Source organism: Eleginops maclovinus, chromosome 20 (assembly GCF_036324505.1).
Source record: "Eleginops maclovinus isolate JMC-PN-2008 ecotype Puerto Natales chromosome 20, JC_Emac_rtc_rv5, whole genome shotgun sequence".
Classification (NCBI taxonomy): domain Eukaryota; kingdom Metazoa; phylum Chordata; class Actinopteri; order Perciformes; family Eleginopidae; genus Eleginops; species Eleginops maclovinus.
In genome coordinates, this window is record NC_086368.1 from 20,507,108 (window position 1) to 20,533,815 (window position 26,708).

The following is a 26,708-nucleotide window of genomic DNA, read 5'->3' on the forward strand; positions in this document are numbered from 1 at the left end:
ATGCAAATCACATCAATACCAAATGTGTAAGTTGCTGTTTTGGAAAAATAGACGATTAATAAGAAACATGTGATTGGAGTGATCAGAGGACAAATGAAGCTGATGTCAGTGGAACATTTCAGCATCACCTCACTGAATGAATAGAAATCTGTGAGCCATCTTGGACAATCCCTTAGTTCCTGACTAACAGGCTCAAAATAAGTTAAAGACGATTGAACAATGTAAATAAAGCTCCAATACTTCTGATTCTTACAGACCTATTCTCCAGTGAGCAATTTGCATCCTAAAGGAGCCAACACTGCTGTAAATGTGTTTATACAGGTTTTTAAATGATTGGATGAGTGAAAAAAGAATAATGTGTGTATGCTTGATGCGCATACAAACATAAGAAGCACTGATGGATGTACAGTAAAGATGAAATGAGTCAATCTGATGCATATTCACATTCTTTAATCCAGGTTTCCTCTCTTAACAGACTGCATGTGGAGGAATCGTGCCCGTGAAAGAATGAAAGAAGTAAAGGATAGGAATGACGAAATGATTACAGTACATGGCGACGGATGCATATTAAATTTAGTTTTTTGCATTCACACAATCTGCCTTTGCCTTGTCTGGTTGACCCAATCATTAAAAATGCTTTTTCAGGCTTGCAAAAACTATATTTTAGGATTTATATCCAAATGAACACACATAGTTCTTGAATGTGTCATGTGACTGGGCTGGCAAAAATAATATTCCTGAAAAACATGAATTTAAGGATTTTAAACACTATTATTTTTTTATATAGTATTGTTGATGTTATTTTCATTTAGTCAGTGCACATATTTTATTTTCATCTCATCTTACAGTACTTTACAACACAGCAAAAAGCATAGAACTGCATTTATAAGCTTACAATGTGATACATAGAAAATATTACTTAAAGAGCCTGTGCTTCAAGGAACAGACAACACATTTCAGAAGCTACCCAAAAATAAACTCATCATACTGTATATCCTAAAGGCACCTTAGACAAAGATATATCCCTGTGCTTGAGTTGTTAGAAAGGTTTGGGATTGAGAACAGAGATGGGAGAAGCCCTTTACTCTCAAGAAGCCTTACCGCTGCATGGAAACACTATATCACCACAGGAAAGGTGTAATAGTAGATAAATGGAGTGTTCATTGCATATGAACTATTCTGTTAGTGATTGTCTAAAAGCATCACTTAAAGACATACAATTTACTCCTGTGAAATTCATTTTAAATATGGGAACATATGAAAAAATCCTTTCCACCATAAACAAATTTGCATCGTACTGCATTTTTGCAAGCGGGTATATTTCTAAAACATGCATGGGGAAAACTCTCTCCTGATCATGCAGATATCGTCTCTGGATTTACACTCCACAGTAGGAGGTTAAAAAGACATCAACACAAAAACATATAAAACAATAAAACAAACAAAGAGACAGGTTGAACAGAAAAGCATGAGTAAACAGTGTCCAACAAGCTCTGTCCTGCCTCAGCAAAAACAATCCCCCCTGACATGCTGGTTGAGGAGGTTATTTTCCCCTCCTTTCTTTGTACCCTCTCCCCCTTTTAAACTGATCCCAAACTAACAGCACCGTCTTAAAAAGTAATCCTCCTGTGCATCATCATCACCTCTCCTTACTCCTCCTTTCATCCTATTTTAGGTCTTCATTCTCAGGCTGGACAGGCGTGCTCCCCCTGCAGGCAAGAGGTTGGAACGACGCTGTATTCCCAACCAGACAAGGGGGAGATGGTGCCTCCGGTTCCACCAATGGGGGTTAAAATTGGAAAGTCACTGGGATTTATTGGGCAAGTAAGTGGAGCGGCCGCTGGGATCAAACCCTGCTGGTCGGGTGGCAGCGGTAGGTGCATGTAGACAGAGCGTCAGCATCGCCATCAGCGTCATGGGGGCACCCTCCCTCACAACAATCCTCTGAGAGGGAGAGAGGACATGCTATCAGCATCAGCGTTTGTCATTCGAGCCATCAAATATGTGGCTAAATTGTTGCTTTTTAACAGTGAGTGTGTGAGATAAGCAAATAACTCTGCTGCTGAGGTCATACAGCAACACTAGAAACTAAACTACAGCGGGTACCTGGCAGGGTGGGGTTGGGTCCCTCGTTACTGGTGCCCAGCTGGAGACGCCTCATGTGCCGGACCACTGCTGTGGCATTGAATGCTTGCTGCAGAGAAAAAGACACACATAGAATTCAAATGAGAAAACTGTAGTATCACATTCATCTGAAACTGAAAGTCGACTAACTGGGATTCACATAGCAGACTAAAGCAGTGGTTGCTGATATTTTTGTGTACAAAGAAATCTAAATATACCTTCTCAGAGTGTTTAATTTGAATATTATCCAGAGGGCCCAGCCCTGTACATTATTTTGGTATAAACTTGCAAAAATTAAAGTAAAATATGTAATAATACACCAACAACTAATGTCTGGGGTTTGTTTTCTCTTATTTTCCACACTGGAGATCATCTCCTGGCCCCATGGATTCATAATGCGACCCTTGATGGGGTCCCATTGTTTGACACTACTGGCCTAATATTTGTGACAGACCAATAATGTTTCTAGCGATTTAAAATGTAAACTTGTGTGTATAAAAAAATGTGTTGTACTTCCCTGTAGTGTCTGAGGTTTACAACAAGACTGGAATGTTTATTGTAGTTAACGCTTATTAACTTCATGTGCACTCAAGTAATACACTTCAAATAAGATTGGATCCAGGATAAACTAGAGGTATGCCTCACCTTCCACTTGCTCTTAGCGAAGTTCTTCTTGATCTGTGCACTAACAGACTCGTGGATGTTCTTGTCCAGAGCAGTGTCCCCAGCAATCCTAAAAAACAAAGGGGTACGGAAACATAAAGAGTGTGTGTGCCAACGGTAGAAGTCACATATTCATAAGCACCAAGATGCATAATACTCTCAACCTGGATTAGTTTAAACAAGTAAATCACTGAAGTTGGAGTATCCAGGTTTTAAACAGCATCATGGTAAGCGGAGTTATAGGACGGTCAGTACCAGGGGTGCTGCAGAGCCTGATCACAGGTGTAACGCGTGTTGGAGTCTTTCTCCATCAGGTGGACGATAAAGTCTTTAGCTGTAATCAAAGGTTGAAAAAAGTCAATACTAAAAAAGATACCTGTTGCTCTGATGTAATCATATTTCAATTGTATTAACAAGAAAAACACATCTTGAGGTAATTAATATGACAGAAAAAGTGAACGCTGCATAATTTGTATAATTTGTTCCTAATGTTGGAGATATCCTTGCCAAAGCAGGGAAACAAGAAGAGCCAGGACGGGGAGAAACACGTGATCACTGCCTTGGCTTGTGGGCTAACCACCTGTGAGGTCAAAAGGCAGGGTCTGGATCATTTACTACATAAAAAAACTGAGTCTGGCAACAAAATCTTGGGTAGGGGTGGTCTCTGGGTTGTTTTCAAGACTCGCTCAAAGTAATAAGAGTCAGGTGAATACTAAAGAGTCCTGGCTTCCTATAGAGGGTGTGTGTGTTGCAAACAGGAAAACTCCATTGTTGATTGCGCAGTAATGGGCCAAGCAGCTGTTACAAGTATTTAGTGGTCTTAAAGGAGAAGGTGCAGGAGAGGACTCCGTATTAATGATCTTAGATTAATGGTTGTTACTGTAGCAACCGTTAATTACTGGATGCATACAGACCCAGGACAAGCTAACCTGAGACCTGGAAAGTTGTTTTCAAAACGATGATGCTGCTTGAATCATTGTTTTGTCCTTTACTAGGTTATAACCCTCGAAAAAAAATACACTAATAAAGATCTTTATGCACATAATACGTTTGTAAAAATTGCTTTTATGATAAAAGTCAATAAAAAACAGCTTGATAGAAATACTGTACCTGAATCAGAGATATCGTCCCAGTAAGGGGAATCAAATTCATATTCTGCCTTCAGGATCTGTTCGAACAGTTTGGCGTCGTTCTCATCGTAGAACGGAGGGTAGCCGCACAACCTGAGACACACAGCAGATCACAGGTGTCAAGGAGATGACTCCTACTAGGAGATTTAAATGACATTCAATGAAGTTATAAAAGCAGTCAGCAGCACACATAACTAACGGATGACTATTATACATTCATAACTTTAAGAGATACAGTATATTCCTCCTGTGTTTGGCTAGGTTTATGTTTTAAAAACTCACAGAATATAGGATATGACACCGATGGACCAGCAGTCAACTGCTTTACTGTAGGGCTTCTGAGCCAACACTTCAGGGGCTGAAAGAAGAAAACAAGCCACATGTTAAATGATGTCTGATGCAAGGGCAGCACTATTAGTATGTCATTTTGTATTTAAGCATGCAAGTCAAATCAGAGTAGGGCTGTGGTTGCAAAAGTAATTTCCAAATTAAACTGGATTTATTTTAACTGAGCTAAACTGATTCATGACTTTGAATATCTCTATGAGCTTCGAATTAGCTGTGGATGGCGTTTAATGAAAGATTATGCATTACAGTACCAACATTGTGCTAATATTGCATGCTACAGTGTTCCCAAAATGATTCATTCAAGCAGATTTTCAAATATCAGACAGTCTCTGATGTGTTTACCAACATATCCAGGTGTTCCACACGCTGTCGACATCACACTGCCAGAGCCCTCGATTTTAGACAGACCGAAGTCACTGATCATGATCTTGGAGTCCTCATCCATGCTGTCGTACAGCAGATTCTCTGGCTGCCATCAGGAGAGACAAAACCAGAAATGTTGACACAAATACAGAAATAATGCATTTCTTATCACAGAAATGCACTCTTTATTAAAAATTGTCAGTGACATTTAAGTGTCTGCTATCTTTCCAATCATATTTTTGACTGACCTTGAGGTCACGGTGCACAATGCCCATGTCGTGGAGGTATTTGACGGCATCCAGAATCTGCTGAATGAGCTTACTGGCATCTTTCTCCGTGTAGAAGCCCTTCTCTATGATACGATCGAAGAGTTCCCCTCCAGACACCCTGGAGCATGAGAGGGAGATTTATTGAATAAAACAAGGAGACGCTTGTGGGATATACAGAAAAAGTTGCAACATGGGCAATATTGGATGGAGCCCACTGATTAACTGAGAGAGCTAAAGGTTTAAATTGCTGTTATTGTTTGTGACGGAGTATGGGAGTTGTGTCCAGTTGGCACATATGTATCACTTGTATTTATTAGAGTTTCTAAAAGAAAAGCTAATTAAAAAATATGTTTTAAAAGAAGCCACTAGATGGAGACTTCACTCTATTTCCAAGAAATCTGAAGCAGTTTGTTTGAGCAGAGCGCGCTCCCACGCACAGACATAAAACAAACACGCACCATACACACTTTGAGGAAGCAAAAATAAATAGGAAGAACACAAAAAAAGAAATGAAGCATTGTTTTGGCATTTATCGTTCTGGCATTTCTTGTTCTCAAAGTAGAAGCTAACATTGTTTTGTGGCATTGTGTTTTTTATGAAAGGAAAAAATAGGTTGCCGGGAAATGGGGAAATGCTTACTGTAAGATAAATTCCTGAATGTACACCCTACACCCCTCCCTCTGTCGTTTCTGTCTCTGATTTGCCATTGACGGTGATTAATGCATAAATGATTGATGTTTTCTGGAGCCTCACAGTTACCAGCGCTTCTGATCCTGATCGGTCCTTCCTCTCGTTCTCTCTCTCTCTCTGACATTTCAGTGGTTGAGGTAGGTGGGAGGCTGACAGGCTGCAGGTGTGAGGGCGAACTCCCCACTGGTGCTCATGAGTAAGCAAGGTACAACGTTCTGGGTGTGTGTGTGTGTGTGTGTGTGTGTGTGTGTGTGTGTGTGTGTGTGTGTGTGTGTGTGTGTGTGTGTGTGTGTGTGTGTGTTACAGAGTGCAATTAATGGCATGTGACGTGCAGTGTGTGGGAGCGAGTTAGAAACACACACATCACACAAAAGGGAATGACACAAACCCACACACACATGTGAATACTTACAGCTGCATGACGAGGTAGAGGTGTGATTTGCTTTCGAATATCTCCTCCAGAGAAACAATGTTGGCGTGTTTGATCCTGCGAAGGAGAAGAGATGAGAAATAAGGAACGACATTTCATTTTATTTCGCAATTAGTATTTGAAAGATTTCTTAGGTAGGGATCAGTAGGTTAGTGTCTCAGGCATAGCTAACAGCAGTCACATGTGTGCTGGCATTCAGCTTCCTAATTGGCTGAGCTCGGTGCTCTGCTGCCCCTCAAGAATCATGGGTAGTGTGACAGGGGTGGAAAGATGACTCACCACATGGAGATTGGTATGGTAACTGTGTGTTTAATACATGTATTACACTCAGTGACCACTTTATTAGCAACACCTGTACGATCCAGTCCTATACAACAGTTCTGCATTTTGAAAATACTAAGCAAGTAGACTTTATAGCTTTGTGACTCATAAACATGTTTCAATGTAGTATGTATAACAAACTGGATGAAAGGGTCACCAATTTGTTTTCGATATTGTACAGCTTTGGTAAATTTGAAGTGTTTTGGACTTACTGAAAGGGGCAGTAGTGCATATTGAGAAATTATTATTGTTCTACGTAGCTGTTATCACATTGTTTTGTTATCATACAATAATTCAGGTGTTATATTGGCATGCAATATAACAAATAATACTCAGCCCTGGATATATGTGTCTGTTTAATCATGTCATTCACAAATTTAGTACTGTCAAATTACAAGTGCTAGGTTTAACCAACAGGGTAGATGCATTTCCTTAGGTCTTATACAACTCATTAAAGCCAATTCTTTAAACATTTTGTTAATATATCTTTCAATTAACGTCAGTATCTGGAGTAGGACTGGGTGCTTGAGGGTTATTGAGTTGACTAGGTAAGAAAACAAAGACTACACAAAGCCATGTGCTGCACTGCACTGTATCTAACGCTGTATGAGTCAGCATGAGCTCATACTGGATTACAGCAATGACTCTTATCCAGATTGTAACAGTACATGGACACCTTCATTCACCAGCTTAGCTCTGTCTGGAAGCAGAGATGGACCCAGTGAAGGATTGAACCTGCCTAGTGAGAAGTGTAAGTGCTCAAATATACAATAGTATAGGTGCATCTAATTTGAATTTCTGTGCAGGTGGGTTTGTGATGGATTTATGTTGGATAGTTAGTCTAAATGCTGACTTTTAAGGGTTGGTAGATCTGAACATAGTCAACAACAACAGAGTTACCATCTGAGTGAAGATCTGCTGATTCTTTAATCCAGAATGTGTTGCTTAAATAATTAAAATGTTTATTTATATGACAAAGCTTTAGGATTTGCGTTTTCCTAGTTTGCGTTTGTATTTGGTTCTCACAACTCTGACACAAGTGGTCTAGGAGGTTATATTTTCAGCTCTCTTTGTTTGTCAGAATTATGGAAAAAAATTCCTGGCTGGATTTTCACGACACTTTCAAGGACAAATTAATTACATTTTACACATGGATCTGAATGATGGGATGGACACACACACACACGGCTGGTGGTCAGAAACACTCAATCATTTGGAGTCATGCATTGATTAAGAGCGCCCATGTTTTAGAGGCAGATTTGCTATACAGCCATGTTATTTTAAAAGTGTTAAAAAGTATTTGCAGAGTTTCGAAAGAGCTTTCACAGCAACTTCACACCGACTCCTCTAATTGGCTCGGCTACAAATGACTAAGCATGGTGCGATTACTCACTATATTTGCACATGTCTATGTTTGAGTAAATATTTGGTCTAAAAATGGGAAGAGGATGAACAGCCAGCTAACCAATGGTATCATATGGCTACAATAGCGGTATATCAAACTCCCATCAGACTGGAAAACCATTTTACAAACAGCAATGAAACATCTAACCCAACACAACAGGGGCCATTAAACTATGAATCATAACAAATTAACTTGTTTCTTATCGAAACATTGTCACAAGGAACTGTTGAATAAACACAGATCAATTATAGTGAGAGAAATTACAAGAGAAGACAGTGATGACGACAGGTTTGGCTGATCCCAGGAATTATAGGTGATGGACATGACATGGCCAGTATGATGTTCTGCAACCCTTTCCCTCTCAGCGTGTTTACAACAGAAATACATTTTTGTGTGCCCACTATCTGCTGTGGTACGAGATAAACAAACAAAACTTTATTTCAATGTAAACCTTCATGGTTGTGGGGAGGGATACGAAAACATTAGAAATGTGTTTCAATACATGAGATTAGTTTGATTCAATGTTAACAAATACACATGATAATTAGTGTTATCAATACTTGGACTGATTGTTAGCTGGGTTTAACTTTGCTTCTTCTTCTTAGACATATATAAGCACATGGACAATGCTCACCAACATTACTAACAGAAAAAACATGAGGGGTGGTGGGGGTAAGGGGGTTACAGTGTCAATTCAATGTTGCTGTTGTATTGAATCAACTTGCTTATAACACCTTTGAAATGACTGAATATTTTCAAAGAGATCATTTCAAGACCTCACAAACTTGATTTTTTCTTACAATTAAGGGTATTCAAAGTATTAGTAACTTACTCCTGAATGCTGCTGGGAAAAAGACGGATGGGAGCTGTGGGTGAATCCAAACAGTGATGTTCAGACCGTAAGACGGCTTTTACGGTCTGAACATCACAATGATCTGAAAGACTGCAGAGCTGAAGGTGACTGATACATCTCTGTGGCTTCATCACTTTGAGTCATGCCCTTCCCATTACATGTAGTCATTTGATCCATTGTTAATATTAAAACATTGATTAGAGCAGCTTCAATATAATACTCCACGGTCGGATCGTGCCTGTGCTCTGAGTACCGAGGGGGAGTTGAGGATGAGTAATGAAGTCTTTGTACGAGTCCACAAAAACTTCAGACAAAGCAATCCAACCACGATTTTCAGGTCAACTTTACCTCAGTTTACTCCATTTGTCAAAATAATAACTGCTAACTAACCCCCACCACTCTCATTCCTCCAGCCTCACCTCGGGAGGGATCATAGCTGCATATTGGCGAGAGTTGTGTCTCCTGTAACCCAGGCAACAAGAGCTCTAAAAATAACTTGGGACCCGATGTAGATCAGCCATTTTCACCACGGCCTGTAATTGCCCGCATCTGAAGAGAATTGCGTGTGAAACGCTCCACAGTTACAAGGAGCGTTATCGTCACTTCGCTTTGTCTTTATGATGAAACAGAGAATCTTTTGAGAGGACAAGAGCGTGAGCTGGGTGAGGAGGAATCATGTGAGGTTTTTGTAGGTGGCATCGTAACTACGCAAACACTTGTTTTTGCAACAACAAAAAAAAAAGTGTACGCTGCTTTTCTGTGTTAGGATCATAAAAACAGAACACTGTCATCTTCAATAGAATATTCTAAATAAGTTCACTGATTTTTTTTCATTATTGTGTTCTGAAGTTAAAGGGTTGTTTCACCTTAACTACTGTGACAGCCACACAGCCTGTTGCGTGTTGCTTGTTGTGTTTGTGCGTTGCAGGTCTTTGGAGGGGGGTGAAGCAGAGGAGGCCAATCACCCTAACTGGGGAAACCTGGCCAGTGCCCCAGGACCTACTTTAGCCCAGCTGCCTGGTGTCACAGTCGCTCCATGACTATCTTCCTGACGTTCCCCTGGAACCCTGTGCCTTTGACCAGCATGCATTTGTAACTTGTTGTTAATAAATTTGAGGTTGTCCTCGCTAAAACCTGTGTGCGTGTCCCACGTTTGTTGCGGCCTGCGAGCCGGTCGTAACATTACAAGAAAAAAACGTTTTTTTCCGGGTTATTACACAGAACATGTTTAAACAGGTTTACGGAAACTTTTTCCTAAGTAGAAGCTAGTTCCAATGAAACCACTCTTCAACCTCAGTTGTGGCGTTTTTCCAGGTTAACCAGGTGATTGCTTTCTGAAACAGAAGCTGGTGTTGAATTTCTCATTGATGGCTTGATACCAGTTTGAGTTACTTTCAGTACCTTAAGTGAACTGGTCCTTTTTGTATTAAATACTTGGATTAATAATGTGGATCCAAGTCTTACAGTGATCAAATGAAATTAGATTAGTTAGTTAATATGACGCATACATGATATATATGATGAAGTATATGATATCTAGTAATGTGATACAACTTATTTTATACAGTAATGGAGATACAGTGAAAATGTACCATCTTGAAACTTGTGGCTAACATTTCAGATGTGAGGTAATGCCCAGGTTTTGTTTTAGAAGTGCATGTCTATGTTATAACAATATAATAAAAATGAACTTAAAAAGAACATGAATCATCAGGTTAAAAATAAGTTGAGGGTCAATTGTTGCGGAATGCTTAAAGTCCACCTACTTGTGCAGGACTGCGATCTCATTCTCGATGCTGTTTTCTTTTCCCTCCAAAGCCTTCTTGGGGATGCACTTGATTGCCACCAACTTTTGGGTCCTCTTCTCCTCAGCCAGGACCACCTCGGAGAAAGCTCCTCTGAAACACAAACACACAGGTCAGTCCATAAGCGCTCAGTCCATTCATCTTCCTGTGTTTAGGCAGAGCTATTCATATACTTCTGGGACATAGTGGACAAAAAACGGGGAACCTCCTGCTTTGATGTTAATTGGTCCAAACGTTTGTGCATCTACGTGCTGGTAGAAAGTCGAACTTGCTGATGCCAGATTGTGTTTATTTTTAACTTCAGTCTGCTGTTGAAGTCTTTGGGTTGCTGATGAATCAAGTTTTGGAAAGGGGACAACTTTGTGGGATGATTTTGAAGCACCAATTACAAACGCTTGTGTTATACTGGCCCAAAACTGTTTGACATTTTAAGCTTTTACTTCTGATACCCATCAATCAATTGGATGGCCACTGTTGAACAGACTGTGTGGTATCTGAGCTACAATTTAGGATTTTTTCAAGAACATTTTCATCTCAGTTTTTCAAAATCCCTTAAATATCTTTTGTCGTCAGTCCAAAACTCAGAGATATTCTGTTTAATATATGTTACAAAACAGTGAAGAGCAGGCAATCTCCATATCTTTTGACATTTTTACATGAAAAATGACTCAGTTCAAAAAAGTAAGCGCACATTTTTTTCAGCTTTAATAGCAACAGATATTAAAAAATATAATAGTACTGAATTATTGGCAAGCTCAGTTTGTTACTGTAGACAAAGGTATGTGTATCATACAGTTCACTGGAGAAAGGTTCAGATAAAATACTATAACATAGTAGCTAACTCCATTCATTATTACATTTCAGAGTAACTTGATCACTTATCCAGCATTTTGGAACCAATTTAACCATCTATTATTGTATGTTATATGTGTACATAGACAACACTGCTCAACAGTTTTATGTTAGGGTGCGACATGCTGAAGTATGCAAAGCGTCTCAGTCTGCCCTGACGCCATGTATTATAAACAACCACATTTCTTTCTCTTTTTCTCTGAGTGTTTCGCTGCAAACTGAAATCAATAATGTAAAACAAATAAAGCAGCAGAAGTGAAACTAGCAGCTTTTAGATTTGCCTTTTCCCATGGCCCATTTAACAGTAGAGGCAAATGTTTCGTACAACCACAAGCATTTTGGCTGAGGTCCAGATATTTATTGACTCAGATCCAAAACTCTATAACAACTGTGTGGAATCCTGACCCACAATTATACATTTCCAGTGAACCTTAGACTAGCAGATTAGTACAAAAACTATTATGAGACATGGTACAGGCATGACAGAAAACACAAACACTGATCTATTGAAGTGGGAGCAAAGTTTGAAAACAATGCTGCAGTCACAGAACAAGTTAGGACCAACATAACTTACTGCCACTGTGGGTTTCAGTTTGTCTAATGTTTGTGTGTGACACATTTAAATAACACACAAGCACTTCATCATGTCTTGTGATGACTTCCTATTATGGCTGCGACTAACGATTATTTTTAAACTTTGACCGATCGCCCTATTAATTGACTAATTGTATGGTCAATAAATGTCAGAAAAATAATAATTCATTTTAAAAATATATATATAAAGAGAGAAAAGTCAGTAGGCATTCCAGTTATTAGGCCAGTCCAAAACTCAGAGGTATTCAGTTTAATATGTAAAACAGTGAAATGCAGGTAATCTCCATCTTTTACATGAAAAATGAGTCGCTATAATGTTTTCCATTCATTTCTGCTCTAATAGTAAGAGGTCACTTTCTTTCATTTATTTCAACTTACTTCACTGATAATCATCAATAAAGTCGGCATTCAATTAATTAGCCCCGATGCAAAACATCTGTGTGGAGATGGGAAAGTGTAAGACTCTCGTGTGTAACTTAAAAGTGGTCAGCATTTCCAGACAACTCAAGACTTTTTGTGATTGCAGAGTTAGCAAGTTCAAATGTCAAAGTTGAATACATTCCCAGTTATGTATTATGATACGAGTCTGCTGTCGATACATTTAAAAAGCTGAGGTATCGTTACATCCCTGGCTGTCACACAATGTACCAACTAACCGCAGGAGGCACACACTCTTTGTAATTCAAAGCTCGGAAGATGGCAGGAGTGTCATGCAGTAACAAACACCATTCAAACCTCATGTGAAGAGAGCATCACTTGTAGATGAAAGTGGTTGTATTTTTACAGGGAAGTTTTTGCATCAGATCTTACTCATACTTCCTCTAATGTTTTGCTACCACGGAACTCATGGTGAACATACGCATGTTTGTTTTGGAACAGGCAATTATCTAATCGTTATACTTACAGCGCTGCCAAAGAAACATTGGCAGCATCTGCATCTATAAACAAATCAGGAAAGTTTAAGTCGGATTCTTTGCAGTACTGCTGGGAATCAGACCACCTTACAGCACTGAGTCCTGGTGGATTTGGGACAACTGTTAAATTCAATAACATCCCCTCAGGTTATGTAATGTAAACAGCTTTGGGGGGGTGAATGTCAGCTGTCTTACAGTATCTCTTTGGCCACATATAGCTGTATGTGTGGGCAGAGAGGAACCTCAAACATCCAGTCACTCGATGTGTAGATACTTTATCAGCTTTACGGAACAAACAAGGAAGGACTGCGTGTGTCCTCCAGGCCACAGTGAGCAGAAAAGAAAGTGCATGACCTACAGACCACAACATCTGTATTAATCATGCTGTAAATGCATTTTCAAAACAACAATAAAGAACCTCCTCTTGTTCCAAAATTAGTAAGAAACATTGGCGGTACTTTAATGCTTATTGATTTTTCTTTTCCCCCATAACGTCAACGCCTGTGTTACTTAGCTCTAAAATGGAAAAATGTCTCTTCTCCTCAGGCAGACAATCTGAGAGCTTTAACAGGAAAATAAGTGAGTGTCTTTTGAAAGCGCACCAAGCATGCACTTTCTGACTTGTAAATGTTTATATTGGTGCTGCAGTATTTACATTGGCTTCCTAACCAAAAACCAACAAGGTGCATTTGATGATTCCATTTTATATGTTCATACATACCAACTTGAATTTGTACATTTTACAATCATCGTGGGATTCCCAAAGTTTGCCACAGCAGATGAATGGGTTTTATTTGGAAAAGCAGCAACAATTTCCAAGAAATACTGTACAATACACCCCTGACTCTGGCTGGATATCAAGAGATCTCACAAGGGACCCCAACCCTAACATTTTGAAACTCAAGCCAACTGTAAATGATGTCAGAAATAAAGCACATACCCAGAAAGATAGATATAGCAAAAGGTGCACTAGTTTAACAAGTGGTAACTACTCCTAGTATTTCAGTTATTACTACTAGTAGGATTTCATTTACAGTTTATATTTAAACACTGGCTCCTTGAGCAATCGTGATCCAGAGTAACCCACATACAACTTCTCTGGTGTTATTCACCTCAAAGCTAACAAAACACAGAACCCACTTACTGATCAAAGTAACTATTATCCTGGGAGTTAGGCCTTGTGGTCACATCTCAACAAGAAAGTAAAACTGTCACAGAAAGGCCATTAGCTTTGGCAGAAATCCAGCTGTGTGGAGGAGGTTGTCAGTGCTGCAAATTCCTCTAAAGCATCTGGAGGATTTAGCTGACATTCTCCATGCTCCCACTGAGGGGCTCTGGGGAAGTGTCACACAGTGGTTCACACAAACACTAGATGATCTGAGAACACTAATGCGTCTTTGGACTGTAGATAGTCCCATTGTTTGGTTGTGTGCAAGCAAACCCTTAACGGTGGCATATAGTTGCTTTGTGATGGCACATTGCAACATGTTTCCCCTTAAATTATTCCCAAAATGAAGTGAAACCACATGCCCAGATCAGATCAGCTGCAGACTAAGTCTGTTTATCAGAAACAGAAGTCTTCAACCCCCAACTTCCTGTAGCCAAATGGCCTTGTACATCTATTCATGTTTATTTATATAATCCGATAAAAAACAATTGAGATTGTTCTCAAAAAATCTCTTTTTTTAATGTGACCAGGCCAAGAGGGCAGCAAAGTTACATTTTAACTATGCGCCCCATTCATACTTGGCCTCCAACTAAATAAAAACAATACATTACAATGGTTAAGAGTAAAATAATAATACTTCCTGCTTTCTGTCATAGAACTGCAGCATATCAGTTTCGTCGTTGTGAGCAACACTCTCACACAACAAGCTGAATTTTGTATTTTGTGGAATATGAAGCACATGCCATACAACAAGGTATGGGCATAATAGCAATAACTATATAAAGCTGACAGCTGGCAGTGCTCGGCTTAGTTCTACTGCCAATACCACTTGCTTCCAATTACAACACATTGTTGTATCATCTAAGTTATAAAAGCGGAGATTACAACAATTTTCATTAGCACTTGGGAAGCATGGGGAAGATACTCCTCAGGTGTTAAGTTTGATAAAAATGCTGAGATATCACAGCAATAACACTTTTGAATCCTGAGGAATAAATATTTCCTGTGAACACTTTTCCACACAGAAACAGAAAATAAGGGCAAAGTCGAGGGAAAAGGTACATTTCTACCCTGGCAGTGACACAGTGCAGGCCCAGAAAAAATTGCATAATTGTGATGAATATTTGATGGGTGCTGAGTTTGCTGGGAGCTTAATCCTGGGGATGGTTTCAACTGGATTATAAAGTAAACAACTGTGTTTGCTGAGCTGTTCCTGTTCCTAACAGGACATTCTTATCACCATCATGAGACCAGTGTGTGTCCAGGAAGAGGATGCACAAACAAATACACACCCAGGTTCACAGCGCAGCTATTAGCCACTAAACCCTTAATAAAGACACGCTTACTGCCACTATCCAAACAGTAAGGCGTGTTCGCAGAAATTCACTGTGCAAATACGTTACAGATGTGTGTAAATACAGACAGGCAGCCACAAAATGTAAACATGTGCAGCCTCAAATAAATTCAATATTTGCATGCCAGTTAAAACATATATTCCATTGTTGTAGTGCAAAAATTACACAACACTTTGTACTATGAACAACCACAAAAATGTATTTTGACGCAACAATTTCAAATATTAGCACAGTTAATTCACCTATGTCTGCCACGAAGGTGCTTGCTTAAGATGCAGACTTGGTGTGCTTAGGTTTCAAGGTTTTATTGGTCATATGCACAGCATATACAACGTATATGTTGGCAATAAAAATCTTATATCCCAGCTTAGTTTCTTCTTGTGTGTGTATCCCATGTATCACTTCATCAACATAATTAATAAACAAAGAATAAGGATCTCACGTGCCATCATACACGGTCGCATGACATAAGATGCAAACATTTAAATAGCAGACTAATTTAAAAGGCGGTACTTACATCTAAACAGATAAAGCCATGCAGGCTCTCTATGATTTCCATAGATACCATCAACAAAGACTATTACTGACACAATTTGCATGCCGTCAAGATAAACACAATCTGCACTGTCTTCTTGCTTTTTCCCCCAAGCAAGGCCCTCTCTCGATACGCTGTTACTGCCATTTTCTGCTGCAGCTGTGGCTTGCTCTGACTCTTTTCTCTTTTAATTATCTTTTGAGGAAAAGAAAATGTCGTGCTTTGTTACCATCTGCTGTTTTATATATAGATGTTTCTGCCAATGATTTTAATTATACAAATAAAAATGGAAGCTTTCCTCGTATGCTTTGGTGTTCTGAGAAAATGGAGCTTCCCCGTCTATCTGCCATGTAATGTTTTTGTTATTAAAAAACACATTTTCAAACTCCAACCAATTGTGCCATCTCTCCTGCTGAGAAGTTGGTCAATAAGGTATGTAACAGATGACAAAATGGTAACTGACGAAAGGTCAGAGAGACATAGGGATGGACCATCTGGTCCAATCAGAACGAGAAAGACACCCAACTGAGATTCTGGCCCTGAAACATAAAAAGACCATATTTGCTCTGCGGGCCGTCCAAACACAATGATCTGCAAAGACAAACCACAATGACACTCCTTATCTGAGAATTAACACTTCACATAACAACTACAGTTACATTTAACACTCAAACGCTCTATAAAAGAGCCATATCTATTCTAAATTAAGTAATCCATAATATTGGTGAGCGATTTTAAGAGCACAAGATTTTTTGGACCACTTTGTGAAAAAAATGAGACTTTAAAGCTGCTCTTTTTGCACAAAAGATGGATTAAATTACATATGTCTATCCCCTCAAAGACTTATGGCCCCATTCAGCAGCAGACCTCAGCTCTATGGAGCCTTCGCAAACTAAAGCTGTTGCAACATCATCTTTTTATGTTGATAATATATCAACGTTGTGATTACACCTCTTTATACTGCCCCTAGTGGCCAAATAAATCAGCAAATGCAGGTTTAAGCTAATGTAGTCAAACACTAATCTAAGTTATTTTAATTATTTATCATATAGTATTCTTATTAATACATATAGTGGGGTTAAACATAGCTTTTTTTGGATATACTCTGGGAAGCAAGAAAGTGAATTTAGTTTAATTTATTGATTTAAAAAAAACATTGCCTGGTCGGGCCATATTTATTATGAAAACAATCTAGCCACTGATACTGGTATTGAAGAACGTTGCACAACTTCAACCTTTGTGTTATGCTAACTCACATTTAAATGATCCCTTGAATAGAGTGTTGCCATGATGCTGGTGCGTTAGACTCTGTAGTTGTATAGTTTGGCTGATCTCCGACCTCTGTTCACTCCAAAGTATGGCTCCCCAAGAGGAAAAGTCAAGACTATATTATGAAACATGAAACATAAATAGTTATTTCATTAAATCCAGTAGAGAGTATGGTGAATGCGACAGCATCGCTGGAATTCCATGATATCTCTGACTCTGACTCCCCAAAGTACTTCGCAAACGTCTCTGACCATCTGTGAGTCTGAATGTCAGAATAACTAACTATTTACATTTTGACATCTGGTGTGTATCTCAGACACCATGAACCATTACAAACAAGCAATATTTCAAAAGTTTTATAGAGAACTTCACATTTGCAAATATGTAACAACTTTAAATCTAGGTTTACATGTTTGACTTTTTGAATGGCCAGTGTGTGACAGATATTGTGGTTGTTTAACGGGATCAAAAAAATCGAGACTTACATCTAAAGTCTCCTGATGCACAAGACAGCAGAAACCATAGACGCTCATGTACACAGAGGATTATAATCCACTCTGAATGTCTACAAAGATTCTTAGCCATGTTTAACTCATTATTTCTGGTTTATGGTCTGTGAATCTATCATTTCAGTCCCAAAATTATAAACAATATACATTCCAGCAGCATTATAGGCCAGTCTTTTGTGCAAAGAAGTTTTGACAACATGCCTCACATGCCTAACACCAAGGAAAGAACAACTGAGCATGTCTGCCTTGATTATCTAGCACAGTGGTTCCCAAACGGTGTGCCGCACCACACTGTTGTGCCGTGAGACAATTCCTGGTGTGCCGTGGGATTTTTAAACAATTAGGCCTAGTGCATTCTGAATTTACTTTATCGGTACTTTGTCCTACACACTTATTTCACAATATAGAAAAAATAGTCAGTGTGATAACAGTTGTTGGAGCTATATTTTCATTTATATTATAGTCAAACATTTATTTGTTGTAGTTTCCAGGCTTTTATTTTGAAGGCACGTTTGGGCACTGGGTGATCAGGGCACCTGGTGTAATTGTATGGAGACAGGGGGTGGTGGGAATAGGGCACCAGTAGGCACATGGTTTGAACCAGGGTTATTCGGGCAAGAAAGGAGAAAGGGAATCAATAGGAAAGTGTGTTCATTGATCATGGAAATAAATGTACAAAATGGAGATTGTTGTCTGGACTTGCATCCTTCCTCTGCGTACAATTCGCTAAGTGGTGCCTCAGCGGCCGTTTTATTTGAAGTTTATTTTTATAGGATTTTGGCTGCTACAACAGTGATACTATGTATTATAGAGGGTGCCTTGAGATTTCGGTTTGGTCTTTGGTGTGCCTTGGACAAAAAAGGTTTGAAAACCACTGATCTAGCAAGATTAACACACATTTTCCTCTATAGGAAAACATTTAGCTTAAAGCAGAGGAAATGTAACAAAAACTCCGAAACATGATTCAATGTTCACACATTAGCCATTAAGCGACTCAATAAACCAAACTTCAAGTGGTTTATATTGGATGTAAAGAAAGAATGGCTCCAACTTCCCACTGATGCAAGTCCAAATGATGAAAGGAATTGCTTTGAAATACAGACATGAAAAAACCAATATCCCTGTGGTAAAGTGGATTGTAATTACGCTGCAAAGCCAATAACTTGCCTCCTTTAGGACTTCTACGACCAGAGATAAAAAGCACAAGGAAAGACTTCTCAAGCCAGTTTGCTGATATGTGGGCAGCTTTTAATGAGAAGAAGATGGGCAAAAAAGGATTATACAAATTGCAAAAGACTGTGGGAAGATGAACATGACAAGCCTGCAAGTGTACTTAAAACTGTTGGGGGGATATATTGCTGTGAGCAGATGGAGATGCATAAGTGGGCCAGACAGTAGAAATAAACGCATGAGTGTGTGTGTGTTTGTGTGTATTCCAGGAACTGCAGGCTATGCCATGCTGAGCTGTGCTGTGCTGAGACGCAGGCTTCTGTTCGAATTAGGTCAGGGCAGGGCTGAAGGGCTGATGGTGCCATAAGCAGGGATGGATTTTCAGGATTGGGTTGGGAATCGTTTCAAGTTGTCATTTGTAAGAATAAAGGTTAAACTGTAATACAAAGAGTGTCAAAAGGAATCCGTAGCTTACTTTATTTTATTTTCCTTCATTTTTCTTATTAGGGTTGACATATTAGCTTAAATGTAACCAAAAAATGTCCAAGCTCTGAATCAAAAAGGATGCAGAGAGAGATGAACAGACAAAGCAGCATGCCAGAAGCCTTACTCATAACTCCTATATGGTCTTATCAGGGGCTGAGATAGCGTTACAAAGACAGACACAGTAACGTGTTGTCCTGCATGTGCAAAGAGCTCCAGCACATGAGGACGAGGACACCATGTTTGCCTCCTCCCCTTTAATGAAGGAAGGTCTTAGCACTATCTAATCCTACAGCTTGGACACAATCAAATGTTTAACAAAAGAAAAGCTTAGCAAGAAAAGTAAAATCATTCAGTCCTTTAAAGAAAGGCCAGTAGTGCGCATCTGGGAGACACTTTTAGAATAACAGAAAATGATTAACAAAAGTGAAGATGAGTGTAATAAAACAGTAATACTATGGGATGAATTTGAACATTTAAATGATATAAATCATGGGCAGAGAGGAGGAGACATAAAGAAAAAGAGAAGCATGGAGAGAGACACAGATGAAAAATAGATGAAGTGGGACAGCTCTCATGCTGGGAGACTCATCCGCCCTATAAAGGTGGCTGTTTCCTTTTGTCGGAGGAACCTCTTTGTTAAACGTCATTTTGATGTATTTGACCCTGACTCGTAAACACTGAAAAATGTAGAAGCAACAAAAATAGTACACGAAAAGTCAATCTGGGCTAAAATTCCCTCTAACCTCATTTCTGGGCTTCTTGCCGAGAATGCAACTCGTCTAAATTTTGGAATTGCGTGCCAACATTAAAGTAAGGTAGCAGATGGGTGGGTGGTCAGAGGCTGCTTTGCCTATCGAATATCTGGTTATCAGGTAGGTAAGACATCACAGCAATGGAGAAAATTAAGTTTTACAAAAGTACTTTTAAATGAAAGGTCTAGTCTGTCTTTTAGGTATCAGGCAGTCATAGCAGTAATATGATGTATAGTGTTATTTGCATGATTGAAAAATGCACAACACACTATGATGTTGTTGAGGATGATTTGTTTGATTATACCAATGCTTAAGAATATATGTTTTTATTTTTGTCACAATAAGCCTTTTCTGGTAAAATGTCAAAATAAATAAGTTCTCAATGTAGAATGCTCATACTGTAAATAACAGGGCTGCAAGATATGTTGTATCAGCATCTACATCGCAATGTGTGCATTTGCATTATAGTCACATTCCAGGACTCAAGAAGGGCAGGTCACATCATGCTTAAAGCTTTTTTGACGCTTGATTCAAAAGGAAAACTTCCACAGTTGTCGTTTGCCATTACTAATCTTGTCTTCTAGTGAGTGACATGAAGGCTTAGCATGAGAAGAGAACCAACAGCCATTCTGTATTAATTTATCAAACAAACAAAGCATGCCTCGCTTGTTACAGTATGTCTCAATGTAAGAATTTTATGGAGTTACGGCTCGTCTATAACCATCAGTTATTTCATAATGAAAATAAATCTTCAATATTCAGACCAAAAAACATGTACATTTCATTGAAGTGGTACCCTAAATTGTACTCATGTCCTGCAGAGCACAATTATTAATAATAGAGATAAAAGATGGATAAAGAAGTCTCCAGCTGCATCAAACATCTACAATTCTCCTTTAGATATATTAGTGACTCACTGCGTACGCTATCACGTCCTTCACCTTGTTTATAAACGGTAACATCCATCACTCGGCTGTTTGTGCAGTATACCTCTCTGATTCTCCAGCACATAAAAGGATACATTACCTAGACATATACACATATGTACAAAGAATCTGCATTACTTTTCATGTCGTAATTTAACTGAATTAGGTTTGACTTTAGGCTACAGTCAAAGCCAAAGCGACATGTGCTATAGCAAACACAAGTAGACACACAATCACTTGCGCATGCAGACCCACACACAAACACACACACACACACACACACACACACACCCTAATGAGTGTGGAGTTATTGAGCCTTTCCACTCACAACCAGAGAGCCCTCAGCCCGAGTGGTACATCAGCATTAAAACCTGTATAATGTAGCTAAGAGTCTGAGTGAGCACAAGCAGAGCAAAAGGCTCCTCTTTTAACTATTTTATCCCAGCCCAACAAATTATGATTCACTAAAAAACTCAAATCTGTGTGGATTCTGGGGTAAAAGATTAGAAACATCAACAAACATATCTAATGAAAATATAAAACACTAATGCTTGGGGTATTTCATATCTGTGGGCTTTTATTCACTAAATACGTTTTAAAAAGGCAATGTGGAAGGTTAGCTCACTCTGAAGTCGTGATGCACAGAAAACGCCTGAGAAATGTTTTAATGAGCGGTGTGTCTGTGGAAATAAAAATAACAGCTTGTGGACGAGAGGGCTCCTTGCTTAGGGAAAAAAAACATGTGTGATGAATGGATGTTATTTGTTCATTTCGAGAGGGAGAGAGAGAGACGGGAACACTGGAGCCAAAGGTCACCAAGAAGAGAAGCCCACAGGAAGGACAAACAGAACAATTACAAACCAGCAATTACAAACATAGGCGCTCGTGGACATTCAGTAAAAAAGTGCAGAAAAGAACAGACACACAACTAGAAACAAAACAAGTTTTTTTCTGTCCCTCGCCCACATGTTCATCCACACACCACTCCTCCCAAATCAATATTGGCCAATGAAATGATCATACGGCCAGCGAGGTCCAGGGCGACTGGGTCACCGCTCGACACGAGTGACATAAACAGGCGCAGGCCAATCCATCAGCGCAAACGATTTTAGATGATTACATCACGCTCCCTTACACTCTACTTCCCCCCATACCCGATGTCTCTATTTGTGATATATTCTGGTCTGTATGCTGGGAATTTCCCCTCTCTGCTCTCATCATTGATTTAAATGACAGAAAGATCAGCAGTTTATCAGCAGAAAAATCACAAAAGCTGGCAGCAGAGTGTGGGAACTATTAAATGATACAATATAAGTCTCTTTATAATAATGTTCTCCACAGTATATCCACATCACAGGACATGAAGATTCAGAATATTATTTATTCCTAATGACAACATCTGTCATAGACCTGTGGGCTGGTTGTTTGAGATGGAAATGAAAACATGCTAAAAATAGATTTAGCTTTAATATAACAGAGTTGCAGCAACAACAAAAAAACACACAATATCTATATTCATTTTCAAAATATATGACCTGTGAGTCAATAAGCTGTCAGGCTTGAATGATGATATACTGAACAACAAACTGTATGCTGAAGAGTGCTGGGTTAATCAATATTTGAAATAAAGCCAAGCAGTGCGCCGGGAATCCAAGGGAATCAACTTTTATTTGTCCTTGAGGGGCAATTGGTTTTAGCAGCGAGACATAGATAAGATGATAAAAATAGAAAAAGCTTACATATGAATATAGATTTCAAACCTTGCAAGCAAGAATGTCTGGATGGATGTGTGTGCCTGTGTGTGTGTGTGTGTGTGTGTGTGTGTGTGTGTGTGTGTGTGTGTGTGTGTGTGTGTGTGTCTGTGTGTGTGTGTGTGTGTGTGTTTGTATGATAGGGTATAAAAGGTGAACAACCGTAATTATACAAATAGTAGCCGGTTGTGATAAAGAGGTTCTGAGTTTTATCAATTTAACTGTCGAGTAGAATGTTATTTGACTGTATACTATTGGTGATGATAACTCTGAAAATGATTGTTTCAGCCTTACGTGTCCTGAGTCCCGTACAATAAAAGCTTTAACTTAAGCTGCTAATCAAACGGTGGCAGGAACCCAGAGTGAAACCAGTAAGCAGTCAGAGAAAAGGTGACTGGGATGGCGAGCCAAAAGGGAGCTGGAGTTGTGACAGCAGGGATGTGGATTTGGGCTGGGTTGGACAGAGATAGACAAACAGAAAGGGATAGAGAGGAGGGGTTGGAGGGGTAGATTAACATTAAGTAACAGAATTGAGAAAAAAAAGAAAGACAAAAGAGGATTTGAGTGGATTGCAGTGACAGGGTGTGCATTATTAATTCCCATCTGTTTTGATTAAAAAACACGTGGCAGCGGCTGGAGACTCATAGAACATCCCGCCGCTGTCTGTTTTTAAGCCCCTGTGTCCTTCAACTTGTGTCACAAAGGTCAGACATTTGTAAGAAATAGTCAAATATAATAACTATTTATTTATATGTCAAATGTCAACATGTTCTATGTATGTATTTTTTACATATTAACAAAGATACAAGATAATAAATCAGTCAATTCTTTCAAGTAAAGACACTTTTTTGAATGAACATTATTACAGATTAATTGATAGGCTAAACTGTTTGTTTGTGTGGTTTTTTTAACATGGTTTGTAGCACCTACGAAACATCTCCTCAATGATCCAAATATCAGTGAGGGAGGCTACAGAAACAGAAACACATTTATAGAGAAATTACTGCATGTGTGTCGTTTTCCTGTCAAAGAGAGAGCCAGTTCATCTCTTGCACAATGCACACATATGCACCCGTTGGAGGATTATTAATAGCAAATCAAAAACTTTGTTTCCATAGTGACTGTTTGAGTCCATTATGGAAAGTGTCTCCTGTTGTTACCAAGACAACAATCCAGCAACAGCAAATGAATGTGGCGCACAGCTGAGTGATGCGGTGAGCTGGTGATCTCTCCATAAACAAGCTCAGCGCAAAACTGGGAGCAGGTGGACGACTGGAAACTTTCAGTCATTTTCCAGATTATTCCAACACCACATCATTCATGATTACCCTATCTCAACCTGTTAACCAAAGTAAAAGATAAGAAGTGAATCTGCCCCATGACTCGGATCTGCTCTAACATTTGATGAGTTCTTTCTTGCATGCTACAACTTTCCACCATTTTTGATGAACATCAAGCCGGAAATGTTTACATTATCCTGCTACAGATGAACAGACGGAGCCAAAAATTGTCATTGGTGTGCACATTTAGCCAGTTATTGCACATTTCGCATCAAATTATTTTGCTTTGGCAGCTCTTTTTGTTGAGTGGGATTTTATCTTGGAGTGTTGCAGACAGGAAATAGGGTACGCTTCTTCAACATACTTTTGTAGCAAGGTCCCTCTGTGCATCAGTGACTAAATAGGGTAAGACTGGATTTAATAAACCAACAAAACACACTCAAATGCAATCCAGGATTCAGTCTGTGTTCACAGAACTTAATCCAAGACTAACAAGGATGTTGGTGTATGCACTGTGAAGGGAGCATAAAATGAGACACCTTGGATAAACATCCTGTCTTATGACACTTAGCACCTATGATAGATGAGCGATAATTCAAAGAGCCTTAGCATTAATATCGCACTTTCACACCCAAAGCAATTCCTTCATCAAGGGCCAATTAAGGTTCTAATATCTCCTGTCAAAGTCAACCCCCTGAGGGAGCAAGAAAGATCCTGCAGACCGAATATCCTCTATTGGGGAGAGTGCTAAACTACATCTGGGTTTGGACAAGTGTACTGTATAGCTACAGGAATTACGTTACGGCTATCTTGCATAAATATAAATAGATTGCCATATTAGTCCGGCTCGAGAGATGCAGCAAACGAGTTACAGCTTTAAAAATCATAATCATTTGGAATACCCTCGTGCACTTTAACCCCAAGTAAGAAAAGCAACACAGCAGAGACAAATCCTAACAGTACTGCACAGTAAATGGTCCTCTCAAAAAGTGATGATGTGGGATTGAACCTGCCTGTGTCTCACAACAAGGCATTGTCAGTTAAAATGGGGAAAATAATGAAATAGGGCTATAGACATTTAATATTACATTTTAAAATACTTTATATCAACATGAAAATGGATCCTGAAGTGAAGAAAAAAGAAAGATTATACAAAGACCTTGTTTTTGGCTCTACTGTTGAACAAACCTGTAGCATGACTCATCCCAGCAAGAAGTTAAAGCTTGAACTGATGTCAAGGAAAACGAACAACTAAGAATGTCTGTATATTTCCACATGTAGAAAAATGCAGTATGCTGGCCATAACCATCACAAATATTGACGATTTGTGAAGTTTAGCTGTAGTAGACCTTTGTATTCAAGTCCTTAGACATATCCTTGAGAGCTACCACTGTATTAAGTACACAAGTAAAATTTAATGTCTCCTTCAATAACTGCTATCAATAAGGGCCAGTTTCGTTGACACAGTGTCAGAGGTGTTGACTCAACTGTACGGTATTTTATGGGACTGTATATTTAGTGGTGCTGTTTAACTGGGAACTGCCTTCCTTAAGAGGTGATACTAATGTTTCGTCTACATGCAGGGAGGGGAATATCAGCCGCTGGACGTACTGTTTTGTCGTGGTTTGTTGACATTGTGTTGGAGAAGGTTTTTCTGATGAAGCAGTGTAAACAAAGTTCTGGCTTCATAAGCTTCACTATACATTGCAGTGCTCTTATTCTACTGAAATGCTACTGCTGGGTTTCTATATTCATTTGCTTTAGACTAAATACATCACAAAAACTATCCTATTGATTTTAAAGGGTTTTCCCAAAAATAATATCACAGGATCTGTCGTGGTGCTCATTAAACAATGAATTCACTGTATTGTTGTGTATAAACGAAGTACAGAGAAAAATGCATGGAGAGCGTGCCTTTTTTTGCTGTAAATATTGTTTGTTTTTTATGTTATTGAGCTTTGTGTGTTTCTACTAAGCAAAAACTTAGCTTTTTGTGTTAATATAGCAACTAGGAGTCAAACTCAGGGCCACTACACTTACAGAGCCATGAGAAGAACAGCGTTGGTGCTACTGCTAGCTATGCGCTGACACAGTTACCACATATGTGCTGCTTGCACAACATCAGCTTCCCATCATTAGAGGCTCTTTTGTCCAATTAAGCATTGAGCTGTTCATCTTTAGGAACTCTGACAGGAGCAGCCCAGCATAAATGTACTTTGAGCTGTAACTCGTTTACAAAATACAGAAGCTTGTAAGCAGGTACTGTTATAAATGCAGGTATCACACCCAGTAAGATTGTATTTGTGGCATAGTGGGGACACACACATTCTCCTGTACTTGCTGTACAGTAGGGACACACACACACACGTTAATACTAGAATTACAGTTTATAAAAAGTGTTGGGATGAGTCAAACAAATGCAAATGTTCTGTCTTTTGTCGATCTGACTTTCAGATGAGCATTGAATGCATCATTACAGTGCACAATGTTTCCCAGAGTGTGAAAAAGACATCATACTATGCTGAAAACATAAGGAGGTTTTTGTTTTGCCTCTGGCACTGACACACTTACGTTCCCAGGATCTCTTTGAAGTCATACTGATCCTTCACATCTGTGGTCTTCTTTTTCCAGGCATGGCAATCGTCACCCAGTGGCATCTTCTTGTTGTTACGGTCCGAGACAATACTAGTGAAGAAAAGAGAAAGAGGAAAAGCTCATTAATACCAAAAGTTGATCTGTTTCCCCC

General features: G+C 39.1%; 1 protein-coding gene across 2 annotated transcripts in view; it reads right to left on the reverse strand.

The window, feature by feature from the left end:
• Positions 1 to 430: 430 nt before the first annotated feature.
• The window catches only part of camk1b (calcium/calmodulin-dependent protein kinase Ib), a 32,109-nt gene continuing 5,831 nt past the window's right edge, over positions 431 to 26,708 (reverse strand). For both annotated transcript variants that reach the window (XM_063910647.1, XM_063910646.1), the window contains 11 exons: positions 26,534 to 26,647; positions 10,363 to 10,494; positions 6,000 to 6,074; positions 4,877 to 5,015; positions 4,608 to 4,734; positions 4,200 to 4,275; positions 3,898 to 4,010; positions 3,043 to 3,121; positions 2,770 to 2,857; positions 2,107 to 2,194; positions 431 to 1,944 (listed from right to left, as the gene is read on the reverse strand). In XM_063910647.1, the coding sequence (XP_063766717.1) occupies positions 1,847 to 1,944; positions 2,107 to 2,194; positions 2,770 to 2,857; positions 3,043 to 3,121; positions 3,898 to 4,010; positions 4,200 to 4,275; positions 4,608 to 4,734; positions 4,877 to 5,015; positions 6,000 to 6,074; positions 10,363 to 10,494; positions 26,534 to 26,619 (1,101 nt within the window). In that variant the 5' untranslated portion in view covers positions 26,620 to 26,647 and the 3' untranslated portion in view covers positions 431 to 1,846. The remainder of the gene's footprint in view (positions 1,945 to 2,106; positions 2,195 to 2,769; positions 2,858 to 3,042; positions 3,122 to 3,897; positions 4,011 to 4,199; positions 4,276 to 4,607; positions 4,735 to 4,876; positions 5,016 to 5,999; positions 6,075 to 10,362; positions 10,495 to 26,533; positions 26,648 to 26,708) is intronic.